At 32.7% G+C, this 26,917-nt stretch overlaps 3 protein-coding genes across 5 annotated transcripts; 1 reads left to right on the top strand and 2 right to left on the bottom strand.

Annotated features, from left to right (window-relative positions):
• Positions 1 to 2,507: 2,507 nt before the first annotated feature.
• LOC107004845 (zeatin O-glucosyltransferase-like) lies at positions 2,508 to 4,159 on the bottom strand. Its single transcript, XM_015203222.2, has one exon. The coding sequence runs from the start codon at positions 4,038 to 4,040 to the stop codon at positions 2,637 to 2,639; it is 1,404 nt and encodes a 467-aa protein (XP_015058708.1). The 5' UTR covers positions 4,041 to 4,159; the 3' UTR covers positions 2,508 to 2,636.
• Positions 4,160 to 9,693: 5,534 nt separating this feature from the next.
• LOC107004479 (magnesium transporter MRS2-11, chloroplastic) lies at positions 9,694 to 19,889 on the top strand. 3 transcript variants are annotated; one of them, XR_003575217.1, is made up of 14 exons: positions 9,694 to 10,227; positions 11,353 to 11,425; positions 11,846 to 11,916; positions 12,644 to 12,729; positions 12,811 to 12,901; positions 13,402 to 13,470; positions 13,880 to 13,960; positions 14,042 to 14,207; positions 14,300 to 14,345; positions 16,557 to 16,637; positions 17,574 to 17,656; positions 18,600 to 18,643; positions 18,772 to 18,868; positions 19,259 to 19,889. XR_003575217.1 is itself a non-coding variant. In XM_015202680.2 (14 exons), exons 1-13 carry the CDS (start codon positions 9,871 to 9,873, stop codon positions 18,843 to 18,845), a joined length of 1,344 nt encoding a protein of 447 aa, XP_015058166.1. In that variant the 5' UTR covers positions 9,696 to 9,870; the 3' UTR covers positions 18,846 to 18,868; positions 19,259 to 19,889. The 3 variants fall into 3 exon arrangements, 2 of the variants coding, with proteins under 2 accessions (XP_027768734.1, XP_015058166.1); XM_015202680.2 differs by having other exon boundaries at positions 9,696 to 10,227; positions 18,750 to 18,868; XM_027912933.1 differs by lacking the exons at positions 18,600 to 18,643; positions 18,772 to 18,868; positions 19,259 to 19,889 and having other exon boundaries at positions 14,300 to 14,356; positions 17,574 to 17,613.
• Positions 19,770 to 26,120, bottom strand: LOC107004478 (SRSF protein kinase 1). The gene is made up of 5 exons (XM_015202679.2): positions 25,725 to 26,120; positions 23,142 to 24,116; positions 20,983 to 21,030; positions 20,441 to 20,866; positions 19,770 to 20,086 (listed from the first exon to the last, which is right to left on the bottom strand). The coding sequence occupies exons 1-4, from the start codon at positions 25,932 to 25,934 to the stop codon at positions 20,450 to 20,452; spliced, it is 1,650 nt and encodes a 549-aa protein (XP_015058165.1). The 5' UTR covers positions 25,935 to 26,120; the 3' UTR covers positions 19,770 to 20,086; positions 20,441 to 20,449.
• Between the last annotated feature and the right edge of the window lie 797 nt (positions 26,121 to 26,917).

Genomic DNA, 26,917 nt, shown 5'->3' with positions numbered 1-26,917 from the left:
TCAAATGGATGCCCATGTGAATTCAATTTTTCTTGTCCAAATTAGTAATCTTGGTGCTCAAGTTGCTAATTTTTTATGTTCAAGTTATTCTCATGTTGTAGTAATGGTAATAACCAAGTAATTGGCATATAAATAGCCAAACAAAAAAGTTAAAAGAAAAGCAATTTGCCTACTTTCCGTTGAAATGATCGATGATTTAGATTTGGAATTTTCATGTTAGAGGTCTCAAGTTTGAACTCTTACTTGCGAAAGCAAGGGGTTAGTCTGAATCGAGCTCGTCATATCAAACTTGCCTAATGCGAGTGATTTCTCCTATTTGATTTGCAAGCTAATGCAGAAGAGTTTGAGATTTTATTTGGTGCGCATCCAAATAACAGCAAATACAAATTTCGTTGGTTATAAAAATTATATGTATATTGTTTAAATGAATTGGTTACTTGATCCCAAAGTAAATCACTTGACAAGTTGGTTATAGACCTTCACATATTTTGATGAAGGATGATACTCAGCACATGGACTTCACATGTAAGTACTAACAACTTCACCTCATTAAATCTTATTTAAATCTGGAGAAATATTTCACACCTTATTAAATCTTATTTAAATCTGGAGAAATATTTCAGATAGTTTAAAATAGTTTTTAAGGATAATATCTAGTATGAATATGTATCGTTTATATCAATATATAAATTATTATTATTAATTATTACAATACATTCGTATTTTCCAAAATCTATGAAATTATGACAAATAAGATATGTTGTTGAATATTGATGATATTGATATTGGTGCTATCTTGGTCACTACTTGTTCCAGTTATTCTATCCCATCTTTATATAAAAAAAAGTACAAGCATTGTTAGTGGACATGAATAACAAGCTCAAAACTAATAACAAAGTCTTCGTAAAGAATATTTGAAAGAAATGACAATTTGCTAAGCTAAAAATAAGTTTAGCTGAAATAGATGATATAATTATTATAGTCTTTTCAGATAAAAATATTGAAGTCAATGTGAGAAATTGAGTGAGAGACTTTGATACTACAAAATATACTTATATAACAAAAATAATTTTATGTCATACGTCTAAATTGAGAAAGAAGAAATAATTATTTATTTTGACGACCGAAGAACAACTACGTTCTTATAAAAGGAAGTCCTCAAATTCACATATATGATAAAACTGACATTCAGTACTGTATTACATATTCCTAATGTCCACATCAATTTAATTTCTGTAGAATTATTAAGAAAAAGGTGGAGTATTTTTTGTGGACAATGAATTTTGTAACTATGACTAATGATGCTTAATATTTATAATGATTTTAGTAAAAGATATTTGTTACTTACATAGTTAGTCTATTTCTTTATGGCATTGCTAAAATATTTTACAAAACCAGAATAATTTTTCCAAACAGTACCTTACTCGATTCATTACACGTACTCATTATTATTATTATTATTGTTATTGTTATTCTTCTAACACTTTGACAAAATAAAAATAGTTAACAGATTTGTAAATACATGCACACACAAATTCATATTTCCATTATGCGTCTCAAATTGATAGTTTATTAATGCAATCGATAGATCATTTACATAAGATAATCAAAATATGATTTATTTATTTTTCTGAAAATGAGAATTTTATCTAAAATATTTTAACTAATGTTTTAAAGTGGGGGTTGGGGGGCGGACAAACCTTTTTTGTTTTTTTAATTTAGAAATGTGTTTCATGCCTTCAAAATTGGATATTTTTACTCTCACATATATAGCCCGCCACCAAATCCCAGCCCCTCCATCTCCCCACACCTCGTGCCCCACCCAAAGCGGAGCTAAGTGAGAATTCGTAGGTTTTAAACGAATTTAATAATTTTTTATAGATTATATTTGTATTAAAATATTAAATAAATATATATATATGTCTATTAATTTGTGAATTTCTAACAAAATTGATTAATGAGTCAATGCAGAGACTGAATCAGAATTTTCAATAAGGGGTTCAAAATTTGTAGAAATAAATAATTAAAGTGGATTCGATATCTACTATATATACATATAAACTTATTTTGACCATACATAAATAATATCATTTTCTGTCGAATGGGTTCATAATGAAGGTAGCTCGCCCCTGATTCAATGGCAAAAAAGAAGTTGTAAAATGTCCTCCTTGCTCACTTTTTCTCATATGTTTTGATTGATATATTTCCAATCTCTATTCTTACGATTATATCATTTCTCAAAAGCCTTATTAGTGCATGATGCATTTCGTGTTCATGCAAATTAATCATTTCTCAAAATCCTTATTAGTGCATGATGCATTTCGTGTTCATGCAAATTCAAGAAAGTACCACATTTCAAGAGGATGTAGTGTAAGTAGCGTATATTGATAACCAATATTAATGACTACGTTTCGCTTATAAGCCAGATAGAGACAATTTTATTATTAATTTGAAATCGATATTAATAAAAAAAAGATTGCATCCATAACATTAAGCAATCACTCGAGTTCAAAAAGGGCAAGCATACTTGATAGATAGATAGAGTTATTCAAAATATTTATTTCGATACAGGATCAAAGGGTTAAAGTGCGCATAAACTAGCACGAACATCACCAATATTAAACGAAAAAAAAAATCTATCTAGTAATGTGGGCAACAAAAGATTTCATTTCCTTCTGCGTTACCCCACCCTCCATTACCGATAATTTCACTGCTTCCTTGATCGCTGTAGCATTTCGTTTCATCTCCTCTCCCTCCGGAGAGGCGATTAACGTTCGTACAACTTTTTCAACAGTTTCTGCTGGGATCACTTCGTTTCTTTGCTCCCATTTTCTCACCCATATCCCTGTTTTCAGTCCTTCAGTTATGAACAACGCATTTCTAGGCTGATCAGAATGCATTGGCCACGCCGCGATTGGAACTCCCATTGTAATACTCTCCATACAAGAATTCCACCCGCAATGACTCATGAATCCACCCGTAGACGGGTGTCCTAAAATTTCCAATTGTGGTGCCCAATCTCTCATTACAAGTCCTCTTTCCGATACCCTCTTTTCATATCCTTCAGGCAATTGACATTTTCGAACTTCACCGGAGAATATATCTCCTTTATCTGCGTCCCTCAGGACCCAGATAAATCTCTGTTGACTTGCTTCCAGCCCAATAGCTAGCTCTCTGATTTCATCTTCGGATAACGAAGTTGTTGATCCAAAGGAAACGAAAATCACCGACCTAGCTGGTTGTTTGTCAAGCCACTCAAGTGAATAATGGCGGTTTTCCTTTTTGTCAAATTCCAGATTTACAGGATTGAATGGACCAAGAGCCCAATGCTTAAAACCTGAAGCTCCCATCATTTTATCCATTAGATCAATATACAATCCTTCAATAACTCGAGATGTACTGAAAATATTTCCAACGCCAGGAACTCTTGCAGCTATTTGCTTCTTAGCAAATTCTTCGAGTTCAGGAGAATTACAACCATCGAGAGAGGGAAGTTGTTTAAGTACAGCTTCAGCTTCAGGAGGTACAGGTGGTCTAGCAGCATCCCAGATATAAGAGAACACAAGAAAAGCAGAAACAGTGTGTAAACAGTAACACTCTGCATTGGGTATTTTTGGTACATCTTGAACAACCCAGGAAGTGAGAAAATCATGAATCACAACAACTCTTCTCGATGTTGAAGCCAATTTATTTACCAGATCTGTAACTGGTTCACGGAGTTGCAATGAAGAATTGAAAGCAGGAACAAGTTGAGAAGGGAATTTGATGGATGCATCTGGATTAGGAGGAGGTACCTCGAATGTTACCGGAAAATCGATGAAATTGAGATTTGTGGTGTTCAGTGGATCCCAGCCGACAGCACGCGACTGAGCTTGACGGACGTGAGCGGCGGTGCTGACGAAGTAAACAGGGATGTTGGCGGAGGAGATGCGGTGGGAGAGTTCGATGGCTGCGTGGAGATGGCCTTGTGCAGGGAGAGGAACTACAACTACAACGACGTCGTGTTGTTGTTCAACATGGTTTGTTGTTGCTGCTGCCATTTTTGGAAGACAAGTTAGTATTTAATATGTTAGGGCAAATTTTTAGATGTTTTTTGAATTTTTGGTTGGCTCTAAGGTACTCTTATTTGTAGTGTGCAAAGTGTTTTGCTCTAATGAATTTGGTAGGTGGGGATATAGAGAAAATACTCTTTTTTTTAAAAAAAAAAAAAACGTATGTGGCAAACCTGTTTTTGTTTTTTTGATATATTTACGTTATTTTTAATTTTGTCAAATATTTTCTGATTGTTGTAAAATCAAACTCATAAGAATATAATCATAAAGAGAAGTAGATAGAAGAAGAGGAATTTTCTTCTTATTCAAGTATATACAATGGTGAATGATATCTCTATTTATAGTGTTGAGATATCATAGTCAAAGATCACCTTGAAATTATACATACTTATCATCAAGGTTCATATCACCTTGGAATCTTATCACATTGGAAACACTAATACATGAATCCAATTAATTGTTGGATAACTCTAATAGATCATCCACATAACACAATAAATTTATAACACTGGTGTATTTGAAGTTATTATTAATTATTAAGTGTCATGGTCATTATTTTTATTATTTTATTTAAATATATATTTATAGGAAATGGTCAAATAACTCTTTAATTTCTATTCGAATTTCGAGATACTTCAATTTCACGGAGATCAATATCAACATCTTAAACTAAGTTTAAATTTGATATTATTATACAGTTAAAAAGTTATTTTGTGAAGATCATATTATTTTCTTAAACTGTTTAAATTTGATGTTATTTATTAGAGTTAAAAAGTTATTTTGTGAAGATCATATCATTTTCTTGAATTGTTTAAATTTGGTATTATTACAGGTAAAATGTCACAATCTTAATTACGTTGATCTGACTGTCATTGCTAAGATTTGAAGAACATTGAAATTTTATGGAAGTTGATGAGCTTTTATTATATGAAATTATTGGATCTGTATTCGTGATTTGGAGCAACTTTAGTTGATGGTTGAAAGAGTTTTATATAATAAAAATTTCTAAATATATAAACAGATTCTTAGATTTATTGAAATTTTTTTCTCATGTATATTAATCATATTATTTACCTATTGAGTCATTAAATCACCCATAATTTGTTTTTCTAAATATCGTTGACTAATATGAAACAAGATTTTGTGAGGGGTATTGATAGATGATATATATATTGTTTCAGAACTTATTAGTTCAATATATAATAAAAATGTTCGAAAATAATTGTGTTTTAATTTAAGTCATTTGAAAACATTACAAACTAAATGAAACTAACACACAGTTTATACATCCCTTCAATCAAAATCATTACAATACGAACACAATTGAAGGCAATTACAATAGAGTATCCGATCAAAATTAGCAAATTGTGTTTAAAAAGTACAAATTATGAGTGATTTAATAATTTAATAGGAAAATAGCATTGTTAAAATAACTAAAGAGAAAAAAATCCAACAAATCTACAAATCTGTTTATGAGTTCGATCAATAAAAATTTATTTTTTTATTTAACGTTTTTCGAAATGTGTGTCAACGAACAAAATTGAAAGGAAGGACTGATATTTTTGACAATTCATTTTTATTTGTTTACTTTCAAAACGTGTCCTTAGCATACCACGTGTCCTGTAGCACCCCATGTACTTTTTTTTATTTTATTAGGTGTCTTGGTATCTAAATTGAAATTCGATTATAGTTGTGTTTGGTAAAAAATTTTACATTAAAAGTAAAATACTTTCTAATAAAGGTTACCTCATTCTGTAGTAAATCTCTCATTTCAAAAATAAATAATTTTATTTTATTTTTAATCTATTTAAAAAAAATAACATATTTTCTTTTTGATGATATTTTAATTTTAGATTATCACATGACATGTTTAAATTCACAAAATTGAAAGATAATTTTGTATAACATAATTTTAATTTAAGACCACAAAAAGTATAATTTTTAAATTTTTTATCAAATTTCTTGTCATTTAACATTACTCTTTTAAAATTACTACCACGATGGCTCACATGCATGCCCCTATTACGTGCCTCATGTTGATCTTATTATTTTGAATAATGCTAAATGATCAAAGTTTTGCTAGATATCTAAAAATTCTATAATATTTTATTTAAATAAATTAATATTTTTAAAAATTAAAAATATATTAAATTTAAAAGAATAAAAATATTTAAAAAAATAAAATAATAGAAAAATATCATCCTGAATTTTAAATTTTAACTCTTGGCTGAAGTGCATTTTAATGCTATTCATTCAATTATTCTCGAAAAATGGAAGATACTTCTTTATTTTTTAGAAGTCAGTGAATTTTTAATTTCATGTGTCCTAAAATATCAATATATTTTTTGGATATGAGAAATATCATCTTGTTTTCACATGTATCGCACAGTGCTTCAATTTGCATCATGCAGGCTGATTGGATTGTTTTATCTAGGTTCATTATTTGATTTATTTTGATCCAAATAAATTAAGTTAGATTTAATTTATTCTGATCCGTTAAATTTGACTTAATTCATGAAAAAATTACATAAATGTTAAATGGGTCAGAAAATTTAAAATAATTATATTTTCAAGAAGTACTCATCACTTGGAAAAAAATTATAATTCATTTTCTCAAAAAGTCGATAATTTACGCTTAACTGATACTAAATTAGTATTGTATATTATATTAATATCATTAAAATTGATAATTTTCACTTAACTGATACTACAAGTATGTATATATATATATTATAATAATATCATTAAGGTTTCTTCTTAAGAAAGCATTCATTAGTCAATGACATTATATATATATATATATANAATATTAACATTATCTATATATTTTTAAGGTATCATTAATGTTTCTTTTTCATAAATTACTCATTAGTCAATTATACTATAAAAGTATCTATATATTTTTATGGTATCGTTAATGTTTTCTTGTTCATAAATTATTCATTAGTCAATGATACTTTAAATTATATATATACTCTTATAGTATCATTGACTAATGAGTAATTTCGGAACAAGAAACCATAAAACATACCAATACAGTATATCAGCCTTAATGATACCAATACAGTATACATTGTTTAGTATCAATTAAGTTTATCAGCCTTAATGATTAGTATCAATTAAGTTTATCAGCCTTAATGGTTTCAATACAATATATGATATTGATTTAATATCGTTTAGGTGAAATTATCAGTTTTAATGATATCAATACCGTATATGATACTAATTCATAAAGTATCTATATATTTTTATGGTATCGTGAAGGTTTTCTTGTTTAGAAATTATTCATTAGTCAATGATAATGTATGAGTATATGTATACTCTTATAGTATCATTGACTAATGAGTACTTTATGAACAAGAAACCTTAAAACGATACCAATACAATATATATACTGATTTAATATTAATTAAGTGTATCAGCCTTAATGATACCAATAGAGTAGATGATATTGATTTAGTATCATTAAGAATATAAAAGAATATACATTTGTAATTATCTTACTTTTATAGGATATTTGTTTAGTTTCCCTTAATTCTCTTAACTGGATTCTTTATCTAGAACTAACCAAATCAGCCAAGTCTTTGATCCACTCAATTCATCCAGTTTTTAATGGATTAGACATGACATAAGATCATGATGGGCTAAATATGAACATAACCTAAGTACATCCATTACTTTGGCCCAAACTGACCTTCTAAAAGTAAAATATACACAAATGAGTGAGTTTTTGGGAAAATTAAGCGATTATACAAATACATATTAGTTAATTAACTATTATAGTTATAGTTTTGATTAATTATCTCTCGCGATCAATATTCAATTGTAATTACTTGAGCTGAAGTTTCAAATTTATATAATTCAAAATGTGTATAATATAATTCGTATAACTTTTGTATAGCGTAATTTCACGATATATATAACTGAAAGTTTCAAAGATGTCATATCATCATATCCGTTTTACACAAGCTCTTTTGTTTTCATATATACTTCTCCTGCTATAATTAATTAAGGGAAAAGGGTCTGATATACCCCTCAATTTTGTCATTTAGAGCTGATATACCCCTTGTTATGAAAGTGGCTCATATATACCCCTACTCGTAAACAAATGGCTCACATATACCCTTTTCCTCTAACGGAAATGAAAAAAAAATAATAATTTTAATCTAAATTTTTATTATTTTTTTCTAAAAAATATAATTCTATATGAGTAAATTTAATCCTCGTCAAACATATTTTTTTTGACTTTTTTTTTTGTTTCAATGACTAATTTATAATTATTAATTTGATAATCAAATTTTATTTATGTTTCATTAAAATTCTTGTAAAACTTATTGTAGATGACCAAATTTTTTCTTCGAATACGAAATTAAATTATAATACACACAAAAAAAATAATTTAATTTTTTTTCTCTTTTAACTAAGGAATGTAAGAAAAAAAATAAGAATAAGAAACTCAAAAAATTATAATAAAAGAAGTCAAAATATAATTTATGTATGAGAAAAATTAAAATATACTTTGACTTTGATAGAAGAATTATATATACCCCTAAATAATTTTTTTTTAAAATTAGAAGTAATAAATATAAATTCAAAACTAATTTTTTAACTTCCGTTAAATGAAGGGTATATGTGAGCCATTTTGTAACGGCAGGGGTATATGTGAGTCGTTTGTATAACGGTAAGGACATAAATGAGCCTCTTTTATAACGAGGGGTATATCAGCTCCAAATAACAAAGTTAAGGGGTATATCAGACCCTTTTCCCATTAATTAATGTGTTTTTAATTAGTTGATTGATTGAATCAAATGAAATTATGAATGTTGAGAATAAGAATTCAAAGTGAGTAAATAGTTGAGCTTTTGTGTAGTTCCTTTTACTATTTTATTTCTTCGACAAAAGGCATTATTTGTTTTTTTTTTCTTTGATTATCATATTATTTATTATTAATATGATCTTCTCCATTGTTTTTCAATATGCCTTATTTTTTATTGTATTTGCTTAAACACTTGTTTATTGCTATTCTCCTACTTAAGCGGGATGTGAATCAAAATAAATTTTATCACTAAAAATAGAGGGTAAGATTATTTTTTAAAAAAAGACAAATTACAGAAATCACATATTTTAAGATAGAATTACAATTTATCCTTTAAAAGTTAATAATTACATAAATCCCTCAAATGAATACAAATATAAGCGTTGATACATTAAAAAGAAGGTCAAATACATTAATGATCAAGAAATTAAAGCGCGGTAAAACAAGGGCCGGATATTGATACATTAAAAAGAGGTCGGGTATATTAATGAAGGGTCTGAATACATTAATAGCCGAAAAATCAAAGTGTTGATACATTAAAAAGAGGATCGGATATTTACGCTGATACATTAAAAGAAGATCAGATACATTAATGAAGAGTCGGATACATATTAATTTTAACTAAAGAGCAACATGAGAATTTTTAGAGAATTATAAATTTATAGGAGACGATGATAATAAATAAACTAAAAAGCATGTAATTTTTTATTTTTTTAAAAAAAGAGTCATGTTAAGGTCGTTGGATATTATAGGTTGAGGTGGCATCAATCTTCACCATAAAAAAAATTATTTTCTTCTTTCACTTTCCCTCCCACAACCCATTCACATGTTTTGTTCTTCAAATAACAACCACCAGCTTCATCCCCTTTTTACATACACAGTCACATACACCTATATAAACACCATTATCACCCCCACATTATCCATATGAATTGGGGAAATATCTAGAAGATTCTCGAGATCTCTCAACTTTTATCGTGATCTCCGGCAGCTTTCTCTGCAATGGCGGCAAATGCTTCGTATTTACTTCAGTTACCGGTTCGATCGCCGGAGTTTCGAGTTTTGGTTACAGGAGGATACGCGATTTTCCGGTCGAGGATGGATTTTCCGTTCTCGCGTAAGAATCACGCGACTTCTCTGAGAGCTCGGAAGGTGAGAGTAGTTGAGTGTGTTGCGAAATCGACTGAGCTGGAAGCGTTGGTGAAGGACGGTGGAGATGATGATAATGATGACGGCGATGAGGTTCGGGGAGATGATGAAAAGGTTGTAACTCATGGAGACTCTGTTAGTTCGCAGAGGAGTGTTTCTGCCTCCGGTGGCGATTCATTGTCCCTTGGAATCCGTGAACCTGTTTATGAGGTGCTTAACTTTATTGATCCTTTAATCAGATTCACAATTTTTGTTGCGAGTTATTTTCTAGTCTAAATTTTGCTTATAGCGTAAAACTTGGTATAATATACAGAAATTGAGTTGATTGACTGATAAGTTGTACTGCAGAGCCAGATTCGGAGTTTGAAGTTCATGAAATCCAACAATAACTTCAAGTTAATATACAAGAATAACTAGTTCGCGTTCAAATATTTGTAGATATTTAGTGAATATTTTAGCATATATACATAGTTTGAGCAAAAGCTACCAGAAAACTTACACTCGTCAAATCTACTTGATGCATCATTTTTAGTTTAGATAAGTTATTCTGGTGGCCACAATATTGTTTAATCTGCACTGTGAGAAATGGTGAAGCATAAACGTATGGAATTGTAACTTGTTCCTTTGGAGGAGTTTGCAATATGATTATGTAGGTAAAACAAGGGAAATTGGGAATGAAGAATTCCTTAAAGGAAGATGTTTTGAAATCTTTCAGCTTCTTAAATAGGCATTCATATTTGCTTATGGTTGTGATGTATTATATTTAATCTGCAATACAAAATGAATCGTATAGGACTAACATAGAAAATCAAGAGGCAGAAGAGACTTCTGGTCAACTTTGGGTGTCTTTACAGTAGTCAAAACTATGTCAGTGAAAGATGAAAGGAGAGGTAGAATGCAACTTATCGCATTGCGGTTTAATATTCTTAATGAACGAAAAAAAAAGTTTCCAGACTGTCAACAGTCGATCAAAATATTGAATTTAAAGATATTGATGAAGCTGCATCTGTTACTCACAGAGCGACTCCTCCCTCTTAATTTCAACTTCCTGATTATGTTAGATAGCGCACCAGAAAGATCCCGACATTGTGTTCTCCTTGTAAGTACAAATATTTTATACTCCCTTCATAACAAGAAGAAAACATGCTGGAGAACTTCTTGATGGTTATCTCACAATTAATATGTGATGCGTCTCTTCATAATAGACATCATAAATGTTAAGCTGGTTAATTACTTCAATGGTTAATTTTTATCAACATTTGGAAAATTCCCATCCTCCCTCAAAGTGAATTAAGATGGAAAAGTTATTGACAATACTTCGGTTCTTTTCTTAAGGTAGTGGAGGTAAAGACGTGTGGGACGGTAGCAAAAAGGAAAATAAACAGAAGGCACTTGCTGAAGTCCAGTGGTGAGTCTTTTCACTTCTTTTATTTCAAAATGTGTTACCTCTTTTACCTATAAAGTGGAGATTATATGATGTAACTGACTATGAACTCACAAAAATGTTCTGTACTTGAGATTAACTCCATCGATCAATAATTGTGTACAAACATTCAGCTCTAATGTTTACTGATACCAATTACCTGGTGCATTTTGTGTTCTCTAAAAAATTATCAGATAAAAGTGTCTAGTTACTTTTCATTCTATTATTATCTCAAATCATTAATACTCAAAAGCATTTGCTTCTATGTTTTAACCTCGATCATACTAGGAATCTTTCTAAATTTTATTTTTGAAGATACTATAACCCAGTTAACTGATCTGAAATCCCTATATTAAAGCCTTTTTCTCATGTCACTTACTGGTTTCACTAATATGCTGAAAACAGGATTACGTCCTCGAGATATCAGGAGTGTTGATCCGTCATTATGGTTGACAAATTCAATGCCTGCTTTATTGGTATTTCAATTGCTATCAACTATGTATTTTTTCCATAAAAAGAACACTTTTATTTACTTGTTCTGACTTATATTGAGATAACCTTCTAAACATGGTTGAAGCAACAATTTTAAATGAACAATCTATTTTCAGTATAAGAACTCTGCTACATGCAACTTATGAATGTTATTTCAGATTAAATCTTGGTATTTCCTAATTCATAAAACAAGCTCATTGAGTACCCCAATGCCTTTTTTGTAATTTCTCTTGGTAAAAGTTGGCATACACTTCATGACAAGATGTCTCTTAATGAACTCATATTTAGGCAAAGTAATGGCCGTTGGCTCATGCACACAAGGCTAATCTTTGGAAGGCACTGATAGAAAAGAAATTCTTTTTCTATTTTGCTGATTCATCCTTGTTTGTTTTGCTACTGAAGAACATCTTTTTCCTTATCCTTGTCATTTTTTCTCTTTTATTACTCTGCGCGAATCTAAAAACAACATAGTTGGAAGTTTTTATTGCTTATTACCATGACTGTTGAGGTATAAGTAACTGTCTGTTACTCAGATTTCATAGAGATACTGTTGAAGATTAGCCAAGTGCAGTTCCACCTTAGCTTTTAATTTAAGATATTCCCTATCATAATTTGTGCTAAAGAGTTTTAGATTAACTGCTTGCTCAAATTAATCATTTAACTCCTCTACTAGCTGTTTTTGATGGACTTCATTTACAAATCTTCTTCCAGGTCCGTGAGCATGCAATTCTACTGAATCTAGGTTCTTTACGGGCCATAGTAATGCAAGAACGAGTCCTTATATTTAATTATAATCGGTAATATTTCATACTAGATATTCTAATCATTTTTGGTCAGATCTAGCAGTGAACTTAACAGTATAACTGGTCTGCTTATAGTCTAGGAGGAAAGGCTTTCATCGATTCATTGTTACCACGGCTAAATCCTACAAGCACAAATGGAGGACCATCTATGCCATTTGTTTTGGAGGTTAGTCAGTCCAATATGCAGCTTTACGTATTGAAAGAATTGTAAATTATCCCCGCAATTTGATCTGTAGTCTCTGTCTTTTCATTACTTTGCTTGAAGGACACTACTTCAATTAAAATGGCAACACAATGATCCCTAAGGAATTGCAGACAATAATTGTTTATATGCATCAATTCTGTAATGTTATCCAGGTTAGGCTTGATATATTAAATCAAATGGAAAAGTAGGTTTATGTTCTTCACTTGCTGATGTAGAAGGAACTTGATGTGATTCTTGATATCAAATTTGAATGACTTAAAGCATGATAGCTTTAACCATTTTAGACTTAGTGCTAGTGTAGGCTTAGTAATATAGGTTCTAAAGTGGACGCCTATTCATGTTATGTAACTGATTAGAAACAAGAATCACAATACATAGAAGGAAATCCTGAATGGAGCTGAAGGGTCAACTGTAGTATATGGTTGGAGTTTGTAAAAGGACTTCTTTTCTGAAAATTTCAGGTGGTTGAAGCAGCATTGCATTCACGGATACAAAGATTGGAACATAGGCTGTGGGATTTAGAACCACGTGTGAGTATGGAACATAGTGAGTACATAAGTAATGTTTGTTTTTCTTCTTCTTTATATGAATTGTTCCCTTTCCCGCCTATTCCTTCTTCCACCAATTGACTATATGTTGTAAGCAAGTGAGTTCTCCCAGTAAACAATGTTAACTTGGTGAAAGGGGATGAAAATGCAAGGAATTTTATCACTTCCCTTCAAATTTTCTGTCCATTACTTCTGTTCTAATATAGTATTTAAAAAAAACATTTTAGAGGATTGTCCCGAGCTTGTAATATGTGAAACAGATCTTATTCTCTCTTAATGTAACATGCTGGCCTACTTTCTAGAGTGGTCCCTTAGAATTAAGTATCTCTCTTTCCGCCTTACTTGGTATGGTTACTTTCAATTTAGAAATGCTCCGCCTCGCTTGGTGCAGGTCCAAGCACTACTTGAGGTTTTGCCCAACCGATTAACTGCAGACATATTGGAGGAACTTCGCATCAGTAAACAGAAACTAGTACGATTACCATTCAGTTGTACCTTATAAAATTAGTCTTGGTACATTCTATAATGACTTCCCTTCTCTTGCTTGTGACAGGTGGAATTGGGTTCCAGGGCAGGGGCTCTTAAGCAAATGCTACTTGATATTCTAGAGGATACTCATGAAATACGTCAAATCTGTATAATTGGGAGAAATTGTGTACTTAAGAAAGAAAACGATGAGATAGAGTGCTCGGTGCCCCTAGATAAGGAGATTGCAGAAGGTGTGCTTATAATATTCCCATACTGATTCTTGCATACGATACCAGATCAATGATGCTTCTTACACTTGCTTATTTGTCTTTCTATTTTGCAGAAGAAGAGGAAGAAATTGAAATGCTTTTGGAGAATTATCTTCAGAGGTTGTGTATTGGTGCTATTTCAAATCCCTTAGTGTAGATTACCTCATTACTTGTTGCATACTTAGTTTATGTGTTTACTCTGCAATCACATAATCAAGCAACATGCACTGGTTGGGCTGTCAGATTCAAATGAAGTTCTGCAGAACAAGGAGCCAATAACAAAATTTAAAGGACACCGTAATTTTATTGAGCAATAGTGCACATTAAATCTTGAAAAGTGAACTGCAGTTTTCTATCTCTGAACATGTCTTGATAACTTTTTTGGTGTATGGAAGGGCCTATTTCACATTCGAGGTAAGGTTTTCTCATTTGCTATATACTACCTGGCTCTTATAATGAAATATTGGCACAAACTTTTAAATGATTCTTCCTCCATCCCAATTCATATGACATTCTTTCTGTTTTGAAACATCCCAAACTGTTTGTTACATTTCTTTAATATGCATTTTTACAACTTTCTTGAATTCACATTCATAAACTTCAAATTTTGAACCTAACACATAAAAAAGGCTCTCACCAAACACCCAAAAAAATGTTAAGTATACCAACACGACTATGTCTTAACCTCATCTAGTTGATATGATTTGAATGGCTCTTTGTTTGTGATGTGTCCTATTCTTTGCTATAGTTTCCATCAGTCGTGAGGGTGTAGGTCTTTTAGGTCAACGTCTCTCCCTGTGATTTTAGGTCTACATTTCACATTTTCACACTCTACAAATTGATCTATTTGAAGGTCTATGTAGGACATGGCCAAATCATCCTTGGCAACCTCCCAATTTATCCTCTGTGTTTACTACTTGTACTTTTCATCTAATGTAAAGGGCAACCCGGTGCACTTACGCCCCCACTACGTGCAGACCTTAAAGGTTATTGTACGCAGTCTTACACTACATTTCTACTAGAGACTGTTTCCACAGCTCAAACATATGGCAACAACTGTACCAGTTACACCAGGAATCCCCTTCACTTCTCCTCGAATGTGATCACTTATATCTTGTCTCCATCCTGACATTCTCTTCTACATAACCTCATCTTGTTGATATGTTGGGCTTTACTGACCTTCCACTCAACTCCACATAACTTTGTTAATCTCATATTGTTTTACAGAACTCGCTTTTACTTTGGTAGGCATCTTATAGTTGCATATGCCAATATCATGGCACCTTCAGTATGACCATTCTAGTTTAATCATGTGTTACAGCTTTCCTATTATGCTTTTCTCCTGCACACTGAACCTAGATATCTTGATTTTTTGCATTTAGGCACTACAATCCCTTTAGTTCCACTTCAACTCATTTTTCTAATGGGAGCTAAACCTAAAGTACATATCTTTTGCCTTCACTTCTAATTATTCTAAAACCCTTGCTCTCTAGAGTGCATAACTAACTTTTTAACCACTGCACTAATATTTTCTTCACTATCATTATAATATAAATATGTCAAAATTAACTTACTTAAACTCCATAAACTAGGACAGACCAATAGATAATATCTACAAATGTGAAGAAGAAAAGAAATTGGAAAAATAAGATAAATTGGTCCTTATTAGACACGAAGTATCAACTCCATGACTCGATTGATTATGCAAGTGTATAACTGAGTAGGAGTTATGATTATATTCTTATAATAGAATACACCACCAACATATCCAGTGTAGTCTCACAAACAGTGTTTGAGGAGGGTAGAGTGTACGTAAACCTTACCCCTTATCTTGAGAGGTAGAGATATTGTTTCCTATAGATCCTCGCCTCAAAGAAAAGCATATCAAAGTAGATCAGAAACATAAATAACGAAGTGAAGAAATCATAGGAAAGCATTCTGAAGAAAGAACAGTAATTACAACAAAATAGTGTGATAACGCAGTACAAGAGAAAGTGAATAGTGATAGATAAGAACCTGGAGAGAAACTGCATACGCTATCCTTGAAGTGCATTGAAGGTAATCTTTAAGTAATCCACTTTTTTCTTATACATACCACTCACACTTCCTATATTTTGAATGTTACATTCATGGCAAATTATATGACAGTTAGAGCATAGTGGTCCAAACAATAAAAAATTTAAAAGCAAATAATCAAATTTTTGGTCCACAATAAAGCATTTTTTTATGATCATATAGAAAATCTTGAGCCATCCTTTCCTGATTTGTCTGTACCAAATATTAGTTTGGTAAGTTACTGAAACAGGTTTCCATTTGTTCATCCAACTGCAGATGTGAATCTTGCCATGGTCAAGCTGAAAGGCTCCTTGATTCTGCAAAAGAAATGGAAGACTCAATTGCTGTAAACTTGAGGTTTGTACATGTCTTATTACTTTTCTCTTAGCTCTTTATCCTTGTGTTGGTGAACTGGGTGATGTAAAGTTGAAAAGCGATAACAGTGCATATGTAGGGAAAATTGGTCTAAGTTGCTCTTGTTTATTTGGAGAACTCTTCTATTTAATTTCATCCCCTGAACTTTCTGAAACAGTTCTCATGCTTTTAGAAACATGCTGGAAGACACGTTATAAGCTGGTTTCTTTCTGCAGATAAATTTAGTGTCAGGCAGAAGTATCGATGGCCTGCTAACAGATTCTGCTAGCGTTCTTGATCAGTGAGCCATTTGTTTCAGTTGTGAGGATGAGAAATCAACCAAAGGAAAAACTAGGGCATTAAAAACTTCTACATATGTCTTCACAAACGAGAACTTGTACTGAAATTTCAATGAGTGAATGTGTACTTTGTCTTGATAAGAAGAATAACTGTGTGGGGACTGCTTAAGAAGAATAACTGTGTGAGAAACTGATAATCCCACAAAAGATGAAAAAAGTATTTAAAGAACAGAGTAAGAGATAAGTAGATGAAAGCATGTAACCATAAATTCCATACTGTACGTTTGATAACCTTTTTCTTTCAAGTTTTGGTGTGATAAGTTGTGCTGTGCCTTGACTAAACAATATTTAGACACGCTTTTACTGTAGAAAAGCAAGGTTCTTTAGCTAAAACTTTTAAGATTTCTGTATATGAATGCATACAAGAAATCAATGAAATATCTACTAAGGTTGTCGATGATGATTGACAGATCAGTTAAAAGCTTGCAACTCATACAAGATTATCAGATTTTTCAATTGGTGAATGTGTACTTGATTTGGTCGTGTTTTGACTCCTTTGTGGTCTACTGATGCATAATTATGAAATATTATAAGTGGGCAGACTTGGTTTTAATGTAAATTTTTTGCTTGTCCTTTTCAGTTCTCGAAGGCTTGAGGTGAGCAGATTTGAGTTGATTCTACAGGTTGGAACATTTTGTGTTGCTGTTGGTGCTCTGGTAGCAGGTATTTGTACAACTAATATAAACAGAAAACAAGCTAAACATATCCAGTATTTTCTTCTTTGATATCTCTTCATGAGAATCAGTTGTTGCCATTTAGTTTTGTCTGCTCAGACATTTTTTGTGATGCATATGTGTCCAACTTCGTAATCCAAGTCTCCCTGATCAGTCATTGTATTGACCTGAGAAAAAAAATTATAAACATATGAGGTTGTCAGTTATTGCTATCTGAGTAATCAGGTTTCATCCCTTTCAGGTGTTTCCACTCCTGCTTCTAAGTGTCGTTAGTATTTTCCTTGGGTTAAAAACCACTCATGGTTTGAACGAAAATGTCATTCGTAATGAGGGGTTTGTACCTTTTCTGAGGCAAAATCTTTAACCTTTAGTTTCACACCTACAAATCGGTGCATCTGTAGGTTGATGTAGGACATGATCAGACCTTCTCTCATTTCATCCTAAATGTGTGCTCGTATAATATTTTATTACTTTGTGTTATATCGTTATCATTACCTGGTCATGTATAGTTTTTAAAAAATTTCATGCATATTCTCTTATGTCGATTTGTATTAAATGCTTCCAAATAAAGACTAATTAATGATGTAGAAATTCTTAACTCCCATAAAAACTTTGGCACCACTTGATGCATGCATCTTTCGGCGAATATGTTCATTTTTAATCTGATTTTGTATGACCACACATTCAACATCCATCTTATTTCTTAGCATTTCATCTTGACAATCTAGAACCTTATTTAGTACAAATCTTTGGAGAGCCAGAAAGTAGAGAATGTGTTGCAATTGAATTATAAAATACAAAAGATGGTTTTCTTTTTCTATTACAGTGCTGCAAATAGTTCATCTGTATAAAAGGATAATGTTCAAATATTCAAATTGGTACGCATGTATACTAATACATGTTATAACACACCTACTTTGGCTTTTGTACAGGTATATTTGGCATGAACTTAAGATCCTATTTAGAGGAACATGTGGTATGTTTCTTAGATCTCGAGAGCTCGTTATCTATATCTCCTCATCTTTGGGAAAATATTTCCAGAATTTTGTCTTCTCATCATATACTTGTCTAATTAAATGCAGTTTGCATTCTGGCTTACAACAGCAGGAATAATTGTTGGGGCTGTTCTGGCCTTTTATCTCATGTACTGGTATCTCAGAACGAGGAAAATACTGTAAACAACGGCTGATTCCACAATCAGGTATAGCGCCTCCAATCCCACTGTCCTAATTTATTTGACGTTGTTTGACTTCGCACAAGTTTAAGAAAAAGGACTACAATATAGTATGTAATATAAATTGCGACATAGAAGTCGTACACTCTTCTCCTTGCAGTGCACATGAAACAGTGAGTCTCTTGGACTCGTAAGTACTTGTAGGTGGAAATATGGCTAAAAGGTGATGAACTAAAAAGTGACCTTGACTTTAATATACACTAATAACTGAATCCACGATAAAAAATTTTATGTAGTTAACTTATATATATCTGAGCAAAAGTTGTTGGATTCGGTGGACCCATATGTCGTACCCTAGATTCACCTCAGCTTGTAACTTAACCGGCCTGAGCTTAGAATTGTTTGTTTTATCTGCAGGTTATGTAAATCTTGACCAAGATTGAGCTTTCAACTGCAGCGGGTGCCCAAAAAGATGCTGCATATACTAGCATATTCTGCAGCATATATCTGGATACGTAGGATCATTGTGCATCAATATGATGCTTCGCAGACACTGCCAATATAATGGCGAAAACAACAAAATTAGGTATGCAATATGTCCCCAGTCAAGAGCCGTAGGATTTGATAGAAGGCGACAGTCTAATCTTCCTCGAGTTATACCATGGGTGCCAATTAGGAGTAGCCATCACTCTCTTTTACCAGCTTGTTATCTAGTCTAGCATAATCTCCCACCACACGTTGCCAAGATATTCAGACATAGAAGATATTGCGTCCATAAAAGCTTTTATATGAGCTGAGAATCTATCAAAAAGAAAATCTCTAGCTTTGTTTGAGGCTATGTAAACCACCCTCTTCATGCCTTGCGTGTGAAATTTCATTGTGCATGTTGCTCACTTTGGTAAACACAGTATATGCTAGTGGCGAGTAAGTTGAACAAGTGTGCCATTTGAGAAGACTTCTCATATCATTTCCTCTTTCCTAGCCAAGTGTTGACAATAATGATATTTGATATAATTACCCCTTTTGATATAAATTTATCTTTACGTTATATACGTGGCCTATTAACACTCGTCTAGTTCTCCCGAAAACAGAAATATGCGGCAATGGAATGTAACTGGAAAATTCAATCAGCAAGAAGAATTCTTGCTACTGCACAACCAGTAAGTCGAACGTCTCATAGGCAATGAGATACTTCTGCTGCCAGTTACCGCACTTGTTTTTGAATTGTAACAGCGCTGCTTTCACCTGAAAAAAGACCATCAGCTGGATCAACCAGAGAAATCTGCCCACTAACATAGTATGAACATAAATCAACAAAAACACACGGCCAACTTTCTATTAATACAAGCAATGAAAGATACAAACTTCGTCAACAAGGCAAAAATAAAGGACAGGATATCCAACTTCCGCAAAGAATACTGTGGTACTCACTGATACAGGTTGTACTCAAAATCTTCTAATGCTTCGACAAAGATACAATAGTGATCAAGAATGAAGAGGCAAACGAAATACAGGGAACCAGAAGTACCCCATGGTCTAACTTGCAAACTTTCATAAGCTCAAATAATGGTAAGATCAAAATGGGAGAAAGACCACAACCTGATTCAATCAACTCTCTTTTGCTAGGTTTACGGATTGAGAAACTTTGACTAGCTTTGCGGTTCCATCAATCACAATGTTGCCTACTCCAGCTTCCATTGCCTCCCTCTCATCTTTCTCCCTCTTCTTCTCTGAGCCACCATTTTCAGTTGCTTGGAATATAGAATTAGTTTTAGAAGGAGAAAGATCCCGAAGACGTTCAGTGATCCATGGATGATTGAGACATTGAGCTGCAGTAGGTCTTTTCTCAGGCACAAAATCAAGTATTGGAACTAAGAAATCAGCCAGGTCATGAGCATCTTGTTCACTGAACTCATACTTTTCCCTAAGCACTTTATTCATAGGCCAGAACCGCAATCGTCTGATATGTCTCAAGTCTCCACTTCGGTTGAAGAGCTCTCGTGAATAACGCCCACCTAAGGCAATCTGCATACAAACTTAAGATCACTTATGCTTTTTTGAATGACAAGATTCACTCTCCTACTTCTCTTTTCCTTTTTTTTAATTCAACAAGAAAATATTAACCAGAAACCAAAAATCACCTTGCGTGGCATCATTCCAAGAAGCTCCATCATAAGGGCCAAGTGATCCTGCGCAGAAAAGGCAACAAAGAAAATATCATTGAACTGAACCCGCTATTGAAGGCATTAAACTACAAAATTATTTAAAATATCTTAATGAACAAAACCTGCCAAAAACTAAAAAAGAACTGGTCTTGTACTAACTTATATGCAATCATGTGAATGTCAGTAACAAGACTCAATGCCATGAGAGTGACACGTAAATGTTGGCATTAATCTAAAAGAGAAGAAAATATACTGTGATTCACTAAGAAAGTGACTGCTTCGCCATCCACAAACTCAACTAACTGATCAATTAAAGGATCCCAGAAGACTAATAGCTTAGCTGATACTCCCAACAATCTATTCAGGCAAGCCTCAGAAAAATGATAGTCAATAATATATAGTAATGACATCTAGGAAGCATCAGAGGAACATATTTCAGAGAGATAGACACGATTTGCATATTCATATACATCTAGGAAGCATAGGAAGAACATATTTCAGAGAGATAGACACAATATGCATATTCATAGCAGTACTAAAGTAATAATTTGAAACCACAAATGCATTCCATATTTCTCCATTTTAGGTTTCATTTTCCCAACTTTAACTCTTCTATGTTTATTTAAAGTTGAGGACATTTACAACATTTTGATTAAAGAGAAATATAAGTAAATATGGAGGAGCATGAAGTTCCCAAGATGAGTGTCATAGAAATGTTGATGTTAAAACTGATATGACATCTACAATATTGAATACAAGCTATAAGTAGCACACACAACGTATAAAACTAGGGAAATCACATAAGATAGTTTCATCATGTACTACCTATACCTCCAAATGCACCAACTCATAGGTGCAACACTATGGCAATTGAAGGAGCTACAAACGGATGAGATAGGCTAAGAATCAAACAGGATATAAGCAAATGATCCATATAGGCAGTGCCCAACTTGTTGAATAAGTTTTTGTTGTCGTTACTCTTACTTTAGGTCTGAGTAGGGATAACATAGAAACCCCTTCTTAGACTCGAAAGACAAACACTCTCTTTTTGGGGGGTGAAGGCTTTGAAAGACACCTACTTACAAATAGAGCAACAACCACACCTCAATCCCAAGCTATTTACAAATTGCACAAACCAAAAAAAGGTAATATTGCTGATCCAACTAGTTTCGGATTGGGACTTAATAATTGTCTGATTCAGTATTGTCAAAGGTGTAAAGCGCAAAGACACAAATGCTTTTTTAAGTCCAAGCATAATTAAAACATGAGGTTTAAATAGAAAGAAATATGCTTACACAAAAACAAGAATTATATGGCTGGATGAATTGACTAACTGCAATGAATACATCAGTAATGTTCAAATACCATATTAAATTTATGTATCATCTGTGCAAAGTTGCAACTAAGTTTCTAATTCAAATCAAATGTCTAGCTTTCTTTTGTAAATTTCTAATGTCCTAGTACCTAATAAGCAATATATATATCCAAAAAGTATAATTAACAATTAATATATCATTTTGCTAACTATGTCTGTCTTTCACTATTGCTTTTTCTCAAGATAACCTTGTAAAATAATCTAATTTGAAATAGCTGGTTGCGATGTTTTAGGTAAGATCTACACCTCATCCTCTTAGCAGTTTCGCAAAAGCATTTCGCCTAAGCCACTGAAGCACCAAGTCTATGTTGAGCCTCACTTTAAGGCTTACATGCGCTTCAGTTTGCCCTGGCAACACTGGATTGATTGGATGATTGATTTTGACACCACACAGGTTGGTAGATCAAATCAACTCATTGTCTCTTTACTTCTGTTCCAGTGGTATCATCAGGGATAAATACCCTCCCCTTCACCACAGCTGAAGTTATATCCCATTGAAGAGGTATTGTTTTTAAAATCAATGTTTTAGAAGAATGAGCAGTTGAGCACCGAGAAATAGGTATCACATGTACACATCAAGTCTACAAAACCCAAACACAGAATGGAGCATATATCTTGTCAAACGATTCCTTTCCTTTCCTTGAACTTAATTCATTAATTTAGAAAATAATGAAATCAAATAATAATTTAACTCCTAAAATAAAGATCTACACATGCTTGCATCTAAGTGGTTAAAATATTGAAAGTAGAGTTGCTATACCTCATCCCTGTCATAATTGTCACCACTGTGTGGATCAAAAAGAACATCACCAGTGGCAAGCTCAAAGCAAATGCAAGCAAAGGACCAAAGATCAGCTGAAGTAGAATATTTAGATCCTAGGATAACCTCAGGACATCTATACTGTCTTGTCTGGATATCACTTGTGAATTGTTTATACGTCCAGCATGCATTGCCGAAGTCAACTAATTTGCACCTAAGGTCCACATCAGTCAATAGTTTCTGCCTCATGGATCGACTGCCTCTTTTAGGTCTTTGAGTTCTCTGCTCCCTTGTTCCGTCTGTTGTTGAGCCATTTTCACTTGCTTTAGCATTAGTCTTACCCTCAAATGACTCTTTATTAGGTTTCTCATCGGAATTGGACTTTTCAGGACTACTGGCTTCATTATCTTGTTCAGTTTCCTCAGACGCTTCCTTGTCCGTACATCTTTGAGCTGCTCGCTTAGCCTTTTTCCGAATTTTCTTTTTCTGGTTCTTAGTCAGGTCACCATTATAAACCTTTACTTCCTTGGAAGCCCCAGATTCAGAGAGAAATTTACTTTTACTCGAAGGAAGAATAAGGGGAGCATCTGATTTTGTTGGATCTTTACTTTGATCAATCATTGATAAGAGCAAAATATTTTCTGGCTTCAAGTCTGTGTGAATAATAGAAAGCTGACGATGTAAATAATCCAAACCCACTAAAATATGGAAGCAAATTTCTTTAACCTTGTGAATTGATAGGCCTCGATAGTCTGAGTACTTGATTAGAGTCAAAAGATTATCTCCCAAGTATTCGAATACCATACAAACATGCTGGCCATTGGGCCCGGAATGCTTAAAGTGATCCAATAACTTCACCACACACTTCTTATCATCTGGATCTCCCTCTGCAATCTGCTTTAATATGGTAATCTCATCCATAGCCGCTTCTGTATAATGTTGAGCACTCTTTTGAACTTTTAGAGCAACAAACCTCTATCCCTCACAAGACATAACCAACAATTAGATAAGGCAATCCACATGTCAGAGAATTTTTTGCAAAAACCACAGAGAATTCATAAGAACCGTAAACACTAGTGCACAATAAACACTACAATAATTGCTACACCGAACAGTAAACACTACAATAAACCATAAGTTGCTATACCAAACAATAATAACTAGAATAACTGTAGCATCACATCTCCGTCAAAAATGAGAACAGATAACAAGTACTAAATCAAAGTATCTCCTCTCTCACACACAAGCAGACAGAGGAAACTCAAACATTTGTTATACTAGTAAACAATTCATTGCTAAATAAAATAACCAATACTAGAACAAATGCAGCATAATAAGTAAATAGAATATGTGAACGGATAATAAGTACTATACCAAAGTATCTCTCCTCTCTCTCACACACACTCGCAGACAGAGAAAAACTCAAACACTATATACACAAGTCCATATGCAAAAAGGATTGTTATACTAGTAACCATTAGGTTACTAAGTAAAATGAACAAATGCAGCATAATAAGTATATAGAAAATGCAAACAGATAACAATTACTATATCGAAGTATCACCTCTCTCACACACGTGGACAGAGAAAAACTCAAAAACAGAAGCAGAATTACAAGCAAAGAACAGAAGCAACTGGAGAAACATTCTTTCCTTCCTGCTACAATTTGGTGTGCTATCTAGAAGGAGAGAAATTTAGAGTTTCCGAGAATCGGGAGAGTAATATGCAGCAAGTAAAGCTGAATTATATTCTAACTTTGTGTTGTTGGTGTCATCAGATCTACTTATTATAGGGATAGGACAGTGCCTTTAGAGTTCATTATGTAAATATGATTTGCAGTACAACCCATGTACTGATTTAAAGAAATAGAAACAGTTAACAATTTCAAAAAAAAGAAATACTCACAAATGTGGAAGCTGCTAAAATAAACCATAAATAGCTAAACTGAACAATAAATACTAGTACAACAAGTGTAGCATCACAGTTGTATCAAAAATGAGAACAGATAACGAGTAATATATCGAAGTATCTCGTCTCTCATACACATGCAGGCAAACAAAGTCAAACTAAAACACCAAACTCACAAGTCCAAAAATGCAAAAATTGTTACACTAGTAAACAATAAGTTGCTAAATGAAATGAACAATAATACAACAATTGCAGCATTATAAATATATTGTAACTGTGAACAGATAACAAGTACTGCATCAAAGTATGTCCTCCCTCTCACACACACTCTAACGTGGAAAAAATCAAACACCAAACTCACAAGTCCAAAAGATGCAAAAATTGTTTTACTAGTAAACAAAACGAACAAATAATACAACAATTGCAGCATAGAAGTATATAGAAATTACAAACGGACAACAATTACTATATCGAATTACTATATCAAAGTATCTTCTCTCTCACACACAACACACACGCAAACATAGAAAAACTCAAACACCAAAATCACAAGTCCAAAATCTAAATCTGTTAACAGTAAACAGTAAGTTGCTAAACAAAAAAAGCAAACAATACAGCTATTGCAGAGTAATTAATACCACGAAAAGTGTAAGCAGATAGTGTAGAAATGCTCACAGATTTTTGCGTATCCCAAGCGAGCCAAACAGTAGAGAAATGTCCCCAACCAAGCTTACTCTGCACTACATATCGTCCTTGTTTGAATGTATCTCCGATTCGAACAGCGTGATAACCTCCGCGCCTGTAATCTTCAGTACCTTCATCCTCCGATGTGTAGTCACTCGTCTCACTCCGCTCACCGCCGTTCCTCTCCTCCTCTTCCGCCATCGGCAGATCCAAAAACCACCGTACTCCGACTAATCGGTACCGGCGAGCTACAACAAAAAAATCAAAACCCTAGCCGTAGTGGTAGTAGTAGAAGAAGAAGATTCTGGAGAAGAGAGGGAAGAAATTAGGATGAATTTTTTTATATAATTTAATTCGAGGGAAGAAACTGGAGAGTCGTTGTTTATAATTGGAGAAAATTAAAATTAAAATTAAAAATTAATATTTTAGTAATTTTTATTTATTTTTCCCTCGCTTTTGGATGAAATTAATTATTTTCTTTTTGTTTTTTGGTTTGTGTTGCCGGGAAAATAAAGGCAAATGAATACTGGCGAAAACGACATCAGCCCTCCGCTGTGGCCATTGAATATCATATTAAAATCTAAATTTTGGAAATTATAATTATGAGATATTATGATATTTGATATATTATAATTTAAAAATATTTATATCTATTAAATATTCTATTTACATGGACATGAAAAGAATATTAATATTGTATATACTTTATTTTTTGTGTGTAGACTTTCTGAATTAATATTTAGAACACGTTTAAATAGTGAGGTAAATATTGTATTTATGGATATTAGAGAAAACGCTAGGAACATAAGAAAATAGGTCTTAACTTTGAGTAAGATGTATAAGCCTAAATTCAAAGCGAATAATGTCATTAGATTTTCTAAATAATATTAAATTCGTTTCACATATAACCTTGTGCAAAATTCTAGAACAATCCCCTCGGTGTTTAATAAACTTTACAAAACTCTCGTGTCTTTAAAATATTGATAGATAAATGATAATACAAATGTTGATTATTTAAAAAAGATATAGTTGTTTATTTAAATAAATTTCATGTCAATAGGAATAAGTCGTCGACCTAATGACTTGTTTAATTGTGCAAGCTAGGCTCATACGAGAGAATATTGCTTCTTAGATGGACTATAATAACTTCTATGGTAGTTTATCGTGTTTATTTTTAGAATGTC

The sequence above is a fragment of the Solanum pennellii genome, chromosome 11, assembly GCF_001406875.1.
Source record: "Solanum pennellii chromosome 11, SPENNV200".
Taxonomy (NCBI): domain Eukaryota; kingdom Viridiplantae; phylum Streptophyta; class Magnoliopsida; order Solanales; family Solanaceae; genus Solanum; species Solanum pennellii.
The sequence above is the reverse complement of the archived record's forward strand: the minus strand, read 5'-3'. Positions and strand labels throughout refer to the sequence as shown.